This window comes from Mya arenaria, chromosome 7 (assembly GCF_026914265.1).
Source record: "Mya arenaria isolate MELC-2E11 chromosome 7, ASM2691426v1".
Taxonomy (NCBI): Eukaryota; Metazoa; Mollusca; class Bivalvia; order Myida; family Myidae; genus Mya; species Mya arenaria.
The window spans coordinates 35461609-35477022 of record NC_069128.1 but is presented as its reverse complement, the minus strand read 5'-3'; the positions used below and the strand labels follow the sequence as shown (position 1 = coordinate 35477022).

General features: G+C 35.2%; 1 protein-coding gene across 1 annotated transcript in view; it reads left to right on the top strand.

Annotated features, from left to right (window-relative positions):
- LOC128240729 (ficolin-1-A-like) overlaps positions 1-6847 on the top strand; it is a 30845-nt gene extending 23998 nt beyond the window's left edge. Inside the window, exon 3 of the mRNA XM_052957532.1 lies at positions 6150-6847. Coding sequence (XP_052813492.1) covers positions 6150-6319 — 170 coding nt within the window. The 3' untranslated portion in view covers positions 6320-6847. The remainder of the gene's footprint in view (positions 1-6149) is intronic.
- Positions 6848-15414: the final 8567 nt, after the last annotated feature.

Below are 15414 nucleotides of genomic sequence, written 5' to 3'. Positions count from 1 at the left end.
CCTAGAGCTTTCATATTTGGTATATAGTGTTACCTAGTGGACCTACACCAAAGGTATTCAAATTATTGTCCCGGGGTCAAATTGGCCTTGCTCAGGGGTCATTTGTTTTTACATTGTCTTGTCACTGAACATCTTTTCCTCTGAAAGTAAAGGTCAGAATGACTCCATACTTGAAATGTAGCATCCTTACATGGTCCTTTCTCAACTTTGTTCAAATGGTTTTGTTTGGCCCCTTTTAGGGGTCACCAGAGCAAAAAATAGAAAAACCTTTAAACAACTTGATCTTATTAACTGCTTGATGGATCTTCAAGTCTGAAGCATCCTAGCATGGGCCTCTGTCAGGTCTTTTCAAATAATTTTGTTTGGCCCCTTTTAAGGGCCACCAGAGCTAAAATTAGTAAAAAAACTTAACATTTTCTTCGCATGAACCCCTTGATAGATCTTCAGCAAATTTGGTTTGAAGTGTCCTTGCATGGACCTCTCTTAAATTTGTTCACATAATTTTGTTTGGCCCGGTTGCCATGGCAACCTAAAGGAAAATGTCAACAATTGGTTATAATCATCTTCTTCTCCTAAACCGCTTTGACAATTTTGATGAAACTTCATAGGAATGATCCTTGGTTGGTGCTTTTTCAAAATTGTTCAAAGAAATTAATTCCATTTAGAACTCTGGTTGACATGGCAACCTAAAGGAAAAGTGTCAACAATTGGTTACAATCATCTTCTCCTAAACCGCTTGGACAATTTTGATGAAACTTCATAGGAATGATCCTTGGTTGGTGCTTTTTCAAAATTGTTAAAAAAAATTAATTCCTTGCAGAACTCTGGTTGCCATGGCAACCTGAAGGAAATTATAGGCTGTCGTGTCCGCGCTGTGACTTTCTCTTATATGGACAGATTTTAAAATGAAAATGCCATATGTTTTCAACATACCAAGACAATGTGTCGTGTGCAAGACCCATGTCCCTACCTCTAAGGTGAAAGATACACTAAGTGTTTATTCACAATGGAATGCTGAATATGAGGACATAAAGAGTGTTGGCTGTCATTTAGTATGATTGTTTTTTTTTTGCTCAGAGGCAATTTAATATAACTTGCAATATGTATTTGACACATACAGGCAAGATAAACTTTTTATACGCCCGAAGGGTCGTATTATGTTATGGCCTCCATCGTCTGTCCGTCTGTCTGTCCGTCTGTCCGTCCGTTAGCAATTCCGTGTCCGGGCCATAACTTGGTAACTAATAAAGCAATTTTCAAATAACTTTATACAAATCATCACTACATTAAAAGGATGTGTCGCGCGCAATTTCCAGGTCCATACCTTAAAGACTAGAATCACCATGGGGGTGCGTTAGCAATTCCGTGTCCGGGCCACAACTTTGTCACTAATAAAGTCATTTTCAAATAACTTTATACAAAGCATCATTACATTAAAAGGATGTGTCGCGCGTAATTTCCAGGTCCATACCTCAAACACTAGAATCACCATGGGGGGGGGGGCGTTAGCAATTCTGTGTCCGGCCACATCTTTGTTACTAATAAAGTGATTTTCAAATAACTTTATACAAATCATCACTACATTAAAAGGATGTGTCACATGCAATTTCCAGGTCCATACCTTAAAGTCTAGAATCACCATGGGGGGACGTTAGCAATTCCATGTCCAGGCCATAACTCAAAGACTAGAATCACCAATGGGGGGCGTTAGCAATTCTGTGTCCTGGCCACATCTTTGTTACTCGTCCGTTAGCAATGGGGGGGACGTTAGCAATTCCATGTCCAGGCCATAAATCAAAGACTAGAATCACCCATGGGGGGCGTTAGCAATTCTGTGTCCTGGCCACATCTTTGTTACTCGTCTGTGAGCAATTCCGTGTCCAAAAGGATGTGTCACGCGCAATTACCAGGTCCATACCTCAAAGACTAGAATCACCATGGGGGGGCGTTAGCAATTCTGTTTCCGGGCCACATCTTTGTTACTCGTCCGTTAGCAATTCCGTGTCCGGGCCATAACTTGGTAACTATTAAAGCGATTTTCAAATAGCTTTATACAAATCATCACTACATTAAAAGGATGTGTCGCACGCAATTTCCAGGTCCATACCTCAAAGACTAGAATCACCATGGGGGGGCGTTAGCAATTCTGTGTCTGGGCCATATCTTTGTTACTAATAAAGTGATTTTCAAATAACTTTATACAAATCATCACTACATTAAAAGGATGTCACATGCAATTTCCAGGTCCATACCTCAAAGTCTAGAATCACCATGGGGGGGACGTTAGCAATTCCATGTCCAGGCCATAACTCAAAGACTAGAATCACCATGGGGGTGCGTTAGGAATTCTGTGTCCGGGCCACATCTTTGTAACTCGTCCGTTAGCAATTCCGTGTCCGGGCCATAACTTGGTAACTAATAAAGCGATTTTCAAATAACTTTATACAAATCATCACTACATTAAAAGGATGTGTTGCGCGCAATTTCCAGGTCCATACCTCAAAGACTAGAATCACCATGGGGTGGCATAAGCAATTCTGTGTCCGGGCCACATCTTTGTTACTCGTCCGTTAGCAATTCCGTGTCCGGGCCATAACTTGGTAACTAATAAAGCGATTTTCAAATAACTTTATACAAATCATCACTACATTAAAAGGACCTCAAGCCGAATCTTCTTCGGGCGTATAATGCTCCGTTTCGCGGTGCTCTTGTTATGTACTTGTTCATAGATCAATGTCACATTGGGGGGCATTTGTCACATACTTTGACAGCTCTTGTTCAATATTCTTTGAGAAACAAGCTATATTAATAACAAAGGTTAAACTCTTTTACTCAGGGCCATGATGGCCCTCTTGTTTTATGTATTATTTATTTATCATATGCATTGACAATTGATTATAATTTCATAATATATTATTTATTCTTTTATTGTATGTATTCTAGATCATTAAATAAATATAAGTAAATATGCATTCAAATTTCTGTATTTAGTCTTAAATAATAAATGTTGATATTGTTAAGACCAAAATCCGCTGGACTTTAGACCAATATTCCCTGGAATTCAGACTAAAATCCACTGCAAAGCCTCTCAAAAGTATGGCATGCATGTATTTGTGTCTGTCTTTTACCTTAAAGGTTGTACCCACCAGGAATACTTTTTGTATCCTCTCAAAATTCAGACTAGGAAACTGACTTGAGGTTGAATATATAAGATTATGTTTTTCATCATCTTCAGACAAATAGAAAATAGCTATCAGCTAAAATCTTATTCAACAATAAATGTTTTAGAATGCTAAATATTAGCAGTACACAGGGTATAAATCTTGTGAAACACATAGCAATAACGTGCTAAATAATGCACGTGAATCTAGGTAACTTGTAGTAGTAGAAGTCAAGTATCATCTTGGTTTATTACAGCAGAACCAGTGATTACGAACTCCGTAATCACAGCCCCAGAAACAGAAGCGTTTTTATTAAATCTCCCAGGTTGCGGAAACATGGCACATCGCAGGTGCGGATCCAGGAATTGATGTTAGAGGGGTAGTAACTTAGGGGCGCAACTTTTGACATGTGCTCCTCCCTCAGAACCGAAAGTATATGGCATAAACTGTTTTACGGGAATTTGGGGTTACTCCCTCATGTATGTAGTCGGAAATGGTGCATTATGAGCTTATTTTATTACCTTTGTTTCTCCGATATTGATGAAAACAGTAAACTTCGATTATTTTAGAGGTGGCGCACGCCGGGCGCTTTAACCGCTAGCGCTTCGACCAAATTCCCTGAGCTACACAGTCGGTCCAAGGCCAATTCCCCGCTATTTTGGCGCGAACACAAAACCACCGACTGTCCCCCCGGACCTGGGGTGGGGGGGGATGCTTACCATTGACTGGTGCATTACTTTAGCGACAGCGATAGGTTTTCATATTACTTTTTCCCTGTTTGAATGTAATATCTTAATTGTCTGTTAATATGTTCACTGATAAAACTTTTGCGGCCTGGCACATTGCATCTCATTAGTCATGGCAGTATTCTTCAAGTTCAGGCTTCTTTTTTTCAAAATTCAAAATGTTTATTTTTTAAACCATTCATTGATTTATCAACACCATATTCACACATTCTCATTTACAAGAGGTTTGATAGTGATAAATCAAATGTGTAACGCATGGCACCATCACTCTGGTGAACGAGAATAATTTCATATGCACAATGTACATGAAATAATGACAGTATGGCGAGTCGTTCCTTCACTATTTTTACCCATAAATACCATAAATTAAGCCTTTTCATACAATAGATCTCCATCACCTCTCCGACTCCTTTATAATTTGTGTAAATATATGAACATAATCATGTGGTCTTTAACAAAGATAGAAGTGTAAAAAAGTTTATATCTTCGACTTCAAAGAACTTCATTAATGCTAATTCTTGACCAAATTTTAGTTGCCTTTAACCTTGAAAATAATCGGTTATATGGCAAGATGTTTGTAATCAAGCTTAACGACAGCGTTTTTGTGACATTGATGAAAGATGGATTTATTTTGTTTGTCTTTTTTTCAATCGGATAAAAAATTGTACTAGTATCTGATACAGGGTTAATGAAGCAATACGATGGTTAGACGTCATGCTAACCATTGTATAGTATAGCAGCGATGAGGAATATGGATAAGTCGACAGTTGACAGGTAAGGACATTGTAAGAAGTGTCATTTTGCTAATTTTTGCTTTAAATATGGCAATATTTTTCTTTATTCCCATTTCCTACATGTTCCCATTACAAAATCTTACCTGTCCTTCCAATTGGAAATTTCCCATTTTAAAACTGAACTTTATTCTCCAATTGGAATGTTCCCATTAACCAAATATTCCAATTGGAATTTTCCAATGTTCATACTTTCCCACTTTGAATGTGGGAATCCTCCAATTGGAAAGATTCACTCATGGGAAGGATTCGCAAACAAATGCCTTAAATGAATCTATCGGTTCTTCATTTTTAATGAATATATTATTTTTCATGTAGTGAGTGTAAAATATTCTTAATTAAACAGTCAATTTCAATTTTAAAAATTATGTTCCAAATTCTCCCACAATTTTAATAGAGCCAGTTTTCCAATTGGAAAAGCTTGAAAAAGCCATTTTCCAATGGGAAGGCCATTTTCCAATGGGACTCCCATTGGAAAAGTTGACTTTAAATGCCAAAAAAACATATTTCTAAATTAAATTTCAGGAAACAAAAAATATCTCTTATTAGTATTACCTAACACATTTTAAAAATACAAAAATAAAAAACATTGGGTGAAAAATAAAAAAAATAAGTTTGCAAAAATTCCGGATTTGCAAACTTAATCCGGATGCTGTTTATATCTATTGAAATTTGTACACATAGTTTTCAATGTTAGACGCACGCGTGTTTAATATCCAATGACATTTGTACACATAGTTATCACCATTCGACGCACACGTTTCTTCTTTATCTAATAATATTTGTACTATTAGTTTTTACTATTAGATGAACACGTTTTCTCTGTATCCAATGACATTTGTACACATACTTTTCACCATTCGACGCACACTTTTCTTTTAGATCAAATGACATTTGTACACAAAGTCTTCACTGTAAGATGCACACGTTTCTTCTATATCTTATGAAATATTCATACACATTTTTTCTCTGTTAGACGCACAAGTTGCTTCTATATCTAATAGCATGTGCACACCGTGTTTACTCAACTACAAAGGTTGCACGAGGTTTTGAACTTTATTTGCATTACGCCGTGTCCATCGATAAAACGAGATTTTGATCTTATTATAGATCTAATTATAAGGGTGAAAAGCAACTAATCACTGTTACTGTTCGAATTCCCTTTAACATCATTGGTCGTTAAACGAATTAGTCAAAACTAAGATGTCAGCAATTCACTTTCAACTGTGCCATGCAAAACACATACGTATTATTCCGCCCATTGCGGCAGAAATGCCGGACATGTGTCGATGGAATTCGAATGATATTGTTTAAAGGCACGTAGTAGCCTTCACAACCTGCTATTTGTGTTACAATATATAGTAGTGTTCTCATCTCTAACCTATTACGCTCGAACACGAGTGTACACATCCCATAAAATTTTAAATGAGTTAAATTAATCTTTTTCACAGGTCTGGATCTTTTCCTCTCAATGACAAGCCGGGCTAACATGACCTTACGAGTTTACCAAACGGAACTACTGGATTCGACGAGTACTCGGGTTTTTATATTTCTCCACCAGAACATTACATGTTTAACGTTGAAAGCAGGATCAACTCAAGAGAAAGTATGTTATTGGTGATGTTTGCCATGAGTTGATACAATGTGTTGATAAAATACGCCTAAATAAGATCATGATGTGCCCATTTGCTGATTTCATAGAGGCATACTATACATCAGCTTTATCATTAATTTAAGAAAGTACAGATAAATGTATATACAACAAAATTATTTACCATTGCACAGTATATCAGTCTCAGAAGTCACAAGCAGTTTGTATAGCATTTGAATAAATGCTTCGGTATTTAATAACTATAATGGACTACCCTTTAAAGGTACAAAGTAAAGATAGATGCACCAACAAAATGTATAATTATAATGCATTATTATGTTTATCTCATTGGACTTAAATGATCAAAACAAATACAAAATAAACGATTTTTTCAATTATTATCTACGTGGGCACATTTAAAAAAAACGCAAAAATATCCCAAATATTCATTTAGACTGTTATTTGGTTTCATAAAAGTTCACTCACTTATATGTATGAAAATAGATAAGAAGTCAGTTAATAAATATGTCAAATTCTTTATTTTGTTAAAACTGAATAAACAAGCATACAATTGTTTTCTAGATTTGCTATGATACTGATATAAGATGGATAAATGGTATACTTAAAGTATCCTTATCTGCTACTGTGTATGATATGAAACACCAGGCGTTTTCAGCATATGACAGGGACGTGGATAACTGGCATGATAACTGTGCAGAAAGTTTTGGAAGTGGCTGGTGGTTCAATGCTTGCTTCCACACTAATCTGAGTTGTCCATACACTAGTGAATACTTTTATTATGGCTCCTTTACACTACATGAAAGACTGAAGACGTCTAAAATGATGTTTCGAGTGAGAAGTTCACATTAAACGTGATTGTTGCTCACTTACAAAATCTGTCCCTATCTGCTACTGAGTATGATACGAACCACCAGAACTTTTCAACATATGACAGGGACGTGGATAATTGGCCTTCAAAATGTGCAAAACGTTATTGAGGTGGCTGGTAGTTCAATTGCTGCTTGCACACAAACCTGAATGGTCCGTACACAACTACAAATTTTCGTTATGGCTCCCTTCGATATGGCAGACTGAAGACGTCTAAAATGATGTTTCGAATGAGAAACTCAGATTAAACGTGACTGTTGCAATTGTGAGCTCGTTCTAGAAACTTACAACATTTGACCTTTTTCTAGTGATATAATTAAACAATACTATTTATATTCAATTTGTGTGACTTGCTTATCAAGTTGTATCACACATATGTTGGTGTCTTTAACATTAGCGATAAGGGAGAGGTACTCTATTCTGAAATAACTCATAGCAAGTTCGTAAAAAACGTGCTTTAGAAAAAAATAGGGAAAAGTTTACATATATAAATTCATTTAATTAATAAAATAAAATTATTTTAATGTGTATCCAATATAAGATTGATGTCATCATCTACGCAGTTGCCCTGGTGAAAGTGTGAAGAATTCGAAGGACTCCAAGCGTACGTCAATTTCATTCATGTTCGTACGCGTACGTCAATTTCATTCATGTTCCTTTATATGTTTAAACAAAAAGGTTATTCTTTCTTTCCAGATTTGTTAACATAATACTTAACTTCCTTTCAGAAATTCCTTCTCACCTATTTTGTAAATAGGTCGACCTGACCGTAACCGGAATCAGTTTATCATAAGACGTCACAATAACGCGGGGGAAAATAGTCACTTCCTTATTGATACTCTAAATATCTTTTGAACGTTAAATGGAAACGCTAATGACATCATTTCATGCTACATACCATAAAGGAATACTTTTAACATGTTGTTTGAAGTTGTTCATGGACTGCTGACATAATACAAGCAAGAACTAGATGGACAATAGTATTTTCATAAATACTTGATAATTCACGATCCCAACATTGCGTTCTTCTGAAAATATTCACAATTACCGAAAGGCTTTTCATTAAAGGAATACAAGTTGAGTTGTGCAAATATTTCGTAATCGAGATTGGTGCAAATATATTCGAGACTCCATTAAGCATTCATGAAACATACACATGTCACCTTACTCGTGTGTAATTTGATTTCTTGTATTTAATGAAATTGTCCCTGCTTTTGTTCAGTTAATATCATTTCGTTTACATTGAACTAAAAAGTCATCTCCATTGCTTTCCACATCACAATGTTTCATGTATTGGTGAGTTAAAAGGTTTTTGTTTGCAATACTGTTGTACAATACATTTACAGTTTGATGTTCGTTTAATTCTACGGGATTCATCATGTATCAAAATTCAATCTCATGCATCATTCATATTTGAGATCATAACCTTCAATTTCCATATGCAAGAGATTCGCATTCCTATTATACAGAATCAAGCGATAACATTATCATACTTCAATCCATTCAACGATGTGTGTATACCTTCCCTTGGATAAAGTATCGTAACACAAATACAGCGTTACAATCAAATAAATTACTTAAAATAGTACAGCTTCACACGCGTATACTTTTTATCACTCAAGCACCATCAAACTTAAACACTCGATAACACACCGTAATTGATACACATTTTGAATTGATACAAATCCTATTAAAACTACCGGAAGAACCCCTGTTGTCAACCATTTTAACAAGGACCCTTTTTAAACGCGCATTGCCTTAAACTCACATAACGAGAGACACACAAATTGCAGAAAACCTAGACAGAGATCATATGTCTTAAAACTTGTTTTTTTATTATCCATTTCGCGGTTGAAATGAAAAAGTGTAGTCTTTTTAATGACACATCAACGTGCTAGTATAAAACCAAAATAGTGTATGGAATGGATATTGTTTAGGAGAAACCATTTCAGGTATTTCTAGGTTCTTTCGAATCCCTTACCAAAACAAATAAAGTAAGTATGTTACGTAACAGTATATAATTAGTTAGCAAGTAGGAACTAAACATCAGCAGTAATGATAAACTGAATAAAAGCAAGACATAGGTATTAAGCCTATACTACAGAGACACTCATGTAACGTCGTATTGGTTTGTTTTTATTGACTCAATTCAAATACATTCGTACATTCGTGTTAGTATTCATAAATCGCATGTGGGGAAAAATTATTATTAACAGTTAAGTCTTGGTGATTTCGTGTTTAAGCTTATTTGATGAGCCAATATTCATGAGAAAATGTGAAAGCAGATATCAAATCGTATTGACAACTTTTTTGTTGACCAATCTCACATTTATGTAACAGTAATCGAATATAAAATAGGCATTTACGTTTCTTCCTTTATTTTTATCTTTATATATACAGTAACAACAAATTAAGCAACTTCAATAGTAACGTATGCTATCATTTGTTGATCATTATGCATACAAAACAAATCGAGATCATCGCAGTAAAGTGCTTCACTATGCAAACATACTATGCCAAACTTATAGTTCTAAACGAAATGTAAGATAAACGTTCATGTTAATCTTTCATATTTTGGTTCTTATCCTTTTTACAACTATCAACCCCCTTTTTTGTAAGTATAAAGTATACCAAATGTTGCGACAAGTTACTTTCGCCCACCACTCATTAAATAACGCCTGGACGGTTTAATATTCGAGCCAAAATAACACGTGACTACACAAAAGGCGGAGCTAGTGCGCCAAATAAGTGCAAAAACCAAATGAGTTAAAGTTCATATTGGCTATCCACAAAAAGGATGCCAGCTCTCTCTGCCTGTGGCCTCGCTTTTATCGCTTCAATTATGTAGAACGATAAAATGAACTCATATAAAATAATGCTAAGGCATGAGTGTTTACACATATCAACATTATCTTTAGTCTTTTTGTTAAGTTATGCACAGGTTTGTTTTAGCCACACTCAAAGTGAAGCTGTGGTAGCATACGAAACGTGGAGACAAACCAATGCATAAGACGAGTTCCTTGGTGTATATATTTCTCTACTCACCGTTGACAGAAAGATCTATCCGAAAGAAATAGGTTAGTTATTGAAGCTGCTATCATTTTGAATAAGAATGATACAGTCATCCAATAATCAATAAAAGAGCTAGTTTAAAGAACACATCTTAAAACACGGGAAGTATTTACTTCATTTTAAAGTGTCATTTGTTCTTATTAACAGACAAACTCTTTCTAGTTTTCGCTTTATACTGATTTGCGCTCAAATGAATACCCCACGCCGAATTTTATTTGGATGAAAACCACCGGCCTTCAACGGGGATAAATAGAAAAACAGTGTCCTGCAAAAAGACAACTATGTCCAACAGTTTGGCTGTTTGAAAAACTGCAAAGTGCAAGACCAATTAACACTTATAACTTCTTTGTCAAATTTGTCAAAAGTTGTACGTTCAGCGAGAATTTTGGTTATAAAACACAAAAATAACACAACTGTCGTGAAAAGGCATCCTTATTTTAGCGTTGTGCGAAATTTCGTCTCTAGATTCCACTGCGATGGCCTAATATTAACACGATTTTCAGACCATATTTATTTTTTGGTGGTTACCAAAAAATCCGCTATGGCCTACTCGGAGTTATTCCGAGCAGTTCCGAAAGCCTACGAAAGTAAACGGAGCACAAGCACGTGACAGTTATGAATAATCAATGAGGTCAGCAAATCAAAACAAAGATGGACAGATGAAAATGAAAAGAGAAACAGAGGCAGACAGAGATTGCCAAAATCGATCAGAAAGCGACGGTAAATGAAAAATGTAGGAAAGATATTGACGTCGATGGTTTATTTAGGCATTGATTGAAAGAAAAGGATAGCATTCAAAGCTTCAAATGGAGTGGGAAAATGGAGGGCGTGGAAACGAAACATCACGATAGGTTTGTGTTTTATCTTTAACATTTTACCTGATGTTTGAAAAACATTGATAGTTTATTTATTAACAGTCAGTAGGGCTATCTTTCGACACACTTTCGGGCGGGTGCACATACCCCATTTCCTTGGAGAACGGATGTACTTATTCGCCAAAATGTTAGTGAAAGTTCCTATTCAAAATCCAAAATAATTTCGAAAACAAACAAGAGCTGTCAGAGGCAGCATGATCGACTTTTTTCATTGCTATAATGCACCAGTCAGTTGTAACCACGCCCCCCCCCCCAGGTCCGGGGGTATACTGGGGAAATGGGGCGTGCTTTTACCATCCAGGTGGCCCCGCAGTACCGCATAATGGGGTGGTTTTATGTTCGCAAAAATTTGTGGGGAATGGACCTTACCTAGGGTCCCTGGGGTGCTGGGATTTTACCAACTGGTCGTCCCGGCAGGGCCGGGATTTTACCCGGGGTAGGCTGGAACGAAAGTCAAAGTCCCTGCTATTCCCCGGACCTACGGGGCTGTGGTTACAAATGACTCGGGTACATAAGCATTAAGGATTTCAGCACTTGCAATATCAATATGCGGGGCACACCCCACACCTAACCCCATAACTTCCTTGTTTACTGCGTATTTCAATGGTACTGGTACACTAATAAGCAATCAGGCATACTTTTTTATTGTTTTGACATTTCTTATCTTTTCCCTGTACGCTTAAGTAATAAAAATGGTCAAAAGACTCGTTGAAAGTCATTCAGGTGGCATATTTTTATATAGGATTAAAAAGAAATAAATTGCCCAAAATGTACCATTTCGAACTAGATATTATGTACATTTCCTAGGGGGTGAACCTGACGGTTTGCCATCATTGCTGACCAGAATTATTCAGTTCTGGGGGGGGGGGACACACGTTGAAAGGTTACAACCCCTGAGTGACTCCAATCTTGTGTCAATTACTGGATCACTGTAAAATAAGATTACATGCAAAATCCAGAATTTCTAAGTCAAATGTTAAAAGGGCAAAATACCGGTAGTTGGCATCATGCAAGTTAGAGATATCGTCAAAAACTTGAAAAATTCAAGCTAAATCCAATAGCAACTGCAATTCAATTGAAAAGAACAATTGTATACAGCACATTTATTGGCATTTCAATATATGTAATTTGTTTTGAAATATTTTCATTACCAAAAAATTGCATTTGATGTCTTTTTTGACTAACTGAAGGACCTGAGCCCAACCCCCAAATGTGTAAATACAGCCCTTCAATAAGCTGTGATAAAGCATTCGTTTGTTAAGAAAATCCATTCCTTTTGACAAATGGTCGAAATTAACACAAGCCAGTAAGCCCTGCACTGGTAAAATGCCTCGGGTCTTATCCAAATTCTGATTTTTTATAGTAGGGCTTGTTTGAAATTTGATTCAAAGCTAAAGTATACGAATCAGGGCTTCTTCATCAAAAAGTCTAATTTCAATGATTGTTTTGATCCTGCTCATGATTGAAATGGCATTTGAAAAAAATATTTTATCATTTTTATATCAATAATATAAGAACCTGGCTTTAAATAGAAATTGGTACATATGTGATACTAGTTAACATGTTAAAGGTAGTCCATCCATCTTTTATGCAAAAAAAATAATGCAAAAAATTATATTTCTTTTCTTTTTATATTTCTGTTTTGTATATGAACTCTACAAAATACATGTACCAAGGGTTTAATTATTATAAGATAAATGATTTGCTGAAATTTCTATATAAACATAATATAATAATAGTTAATAAAAATTTACGGTATTTTGGGTTTCAGTATCTTTTGACATCTCGCTTCAAGACTCCGATGCCAGGAGGCTGGTGATGTCACAGATTTTAACCTGGCTTGAACATGCCAAGTGTACTGTAAGAACAGTTTTTTTGCAAATAAAAAAGATAAATATCATTCGAACTTTTCAAATATAGAAAATCAAAGGCAGCGTTTTATCAACTCCAAAATCTCATTTTCTATTCATAAGTGTTAGAAAGGCTTTTAGGCAAAAAACATCATACTTTTTGAAAGTAAGTATGAATAACTGCACTCACCTCTTTTGTCAGCATATCTTATATCACTGGTTTCATGATATAAGCTTAAAAAGTGGCTAATGAATTCCAAAACAAAAATTGAAATAAAATATGTTTACACAGTCCATAGGTGAGAATGCAGCTTTAAAAATCATGAAAAGGTAGAAAAGAGGTTGATATCCTTTTTATCAAATAAGGCCTGATATTTGTGTCATGAAAATGCAGTGATTTGAGCTTGGAAGTATATGTTGGTATATTGATTAAGTATTTATAATATTGATAATTAGCATATAACATTTATTGATGATATAAGTAGATAAATGAAAATAAAATGAAATGCTATTTATTTTAAGGGCATCTCAGCTGTTCTTCTCCATCATTTGACGGATGAGCATGAGTGGCCTCCCCCGATTCAATATTATGAGTAAAGTCATGGGCCATTGAGCCAAGAGGAGAGCCCGTGCAGAAATAACCAAGACATTCCTGAGAATTTCCTGGGAATTTCCTGAGAAAAAATCCTGAGAAAATCCTAGGAAATTCCTGGTTTCCTGGGACCCAGGCACGGTATTGGAACAGGAATTTTCCAGGAACTCCAGGAATGAAATTTCTTCAAAAAAATCCTGGGTCCAGGATTTTCTTAGGAATTACCCCGGATCTCAGGAAATTCCTGGAACCAGGAAATTCCTGAGAATTTCTGGAGACCAGGAAATTCCTGAGAATTTCTTGGGACCAGGAAATTCCTGGGAAATTCTTGAGGACCAGGAATTTCTTTTGAGAAGGTAGTTTTTTTCTTGTCCAAGAAAAATACAGGACCATATTTTATTAAAAGTAAACCACAACTTTAATTTCATTCCACTTCTTATTGATTTACTATTTACAAACAAACGATGATTTTTCAATTTTGTTATTCGCTGGGTAAGTTCCTTTGGCATATGATCTCAAGGCATAAGCCAGTCTCAATTTAGATGACACTTGTGTTCACACCGAACCTTTTGTGCACCACATCTGAAAAAAGTATGAAAATTTGTATATATTTTATAATTTCTTTAAATAGGCCACATCAGGTTAGAGCAATTGGTCAAAGGTCATTGTTAGATTCTAAATTAAATTTCATGTGTGTTATATCTAATTCAATTTATGCAGATAAATAAAAGGTAATGACTTAAGACAAAGGTTTAAACTACATATTTACATAAAAATGGTTCCTAGAATTCGATATTAACAATATTAATGCTCAAACTTTGGTAGTGATAAACTGCATTTTACATGCACAAACTTTCAATTTGCAATTGCCTTAAAGTGTTGCCCTAATATATGCTTATTGCCATGATCTATAGCTAATTACATCAGGAATGTAATTTTTATTATATAATTAATAGTTCTACTTTATGCTTCATATTCATATTTATAAAAATAAAATAAAGTTTGAACACTAAAAACTAAATTAAATAACAGATATTCAGCAACCTACCATGTGGTTGAGCAGGGATTGCCATTAATGTTCTTTAGCTTTCCAACTTTCCCATCAATTTTTTATCTTGTTTGGTCACAGGATCCTCATCTTTGCCACAGACACAACAATGGTCATCTATAGTATTAAAATAATAAGATAATGCATATACACACCCACATGATCATTAATAATAAGTTAATAATAGCTCAATTCTAAAATTGTAAAACTAATATAAAACAGAGAGTATAAAGTTAAATGCAGCTTATACTTTCATGTAATAGCACTTGTGCATATATTCATATAATTATACACAACGTTTTACAGTCATGAGGCTTCAAAACATCCCAACATTGTGTTAATGGAGGTAAAAGAGAGCATAACACAGAATCTTTAAATGCTGTCAGATAAAGAATTGCAAAAACTTTAACTTTATCACTAACCATATTGTATTTATGTTCTTTTTACTGTGTAATAGTATTAAAGTTACATGTTGAAACTGTTCTTACCTTTTAAATGATTAGGAAAAAGGTTTATCCATCCAAAATATGAAAAGCTTCAGAAACCACCATGTTTACTTTCTTCTCCATACATTTGAATTTCCTAAACAAATGAATGTTAACCTGATGCTGATTGGCTCAGATAAATCTCTGCCGGAAGCTTTCTGCCTGACCTTTCAATGGGCTGATAAGCCCAGGATGTGAAACACCTGGACTCATGAAGAGTTTGGAAATAATACAATAAAAAACAGTTACTTGTATTTTATTTATATAGATATATATATTATTAAGTTTGAAATGATTTTGACAGTATTCTAAATT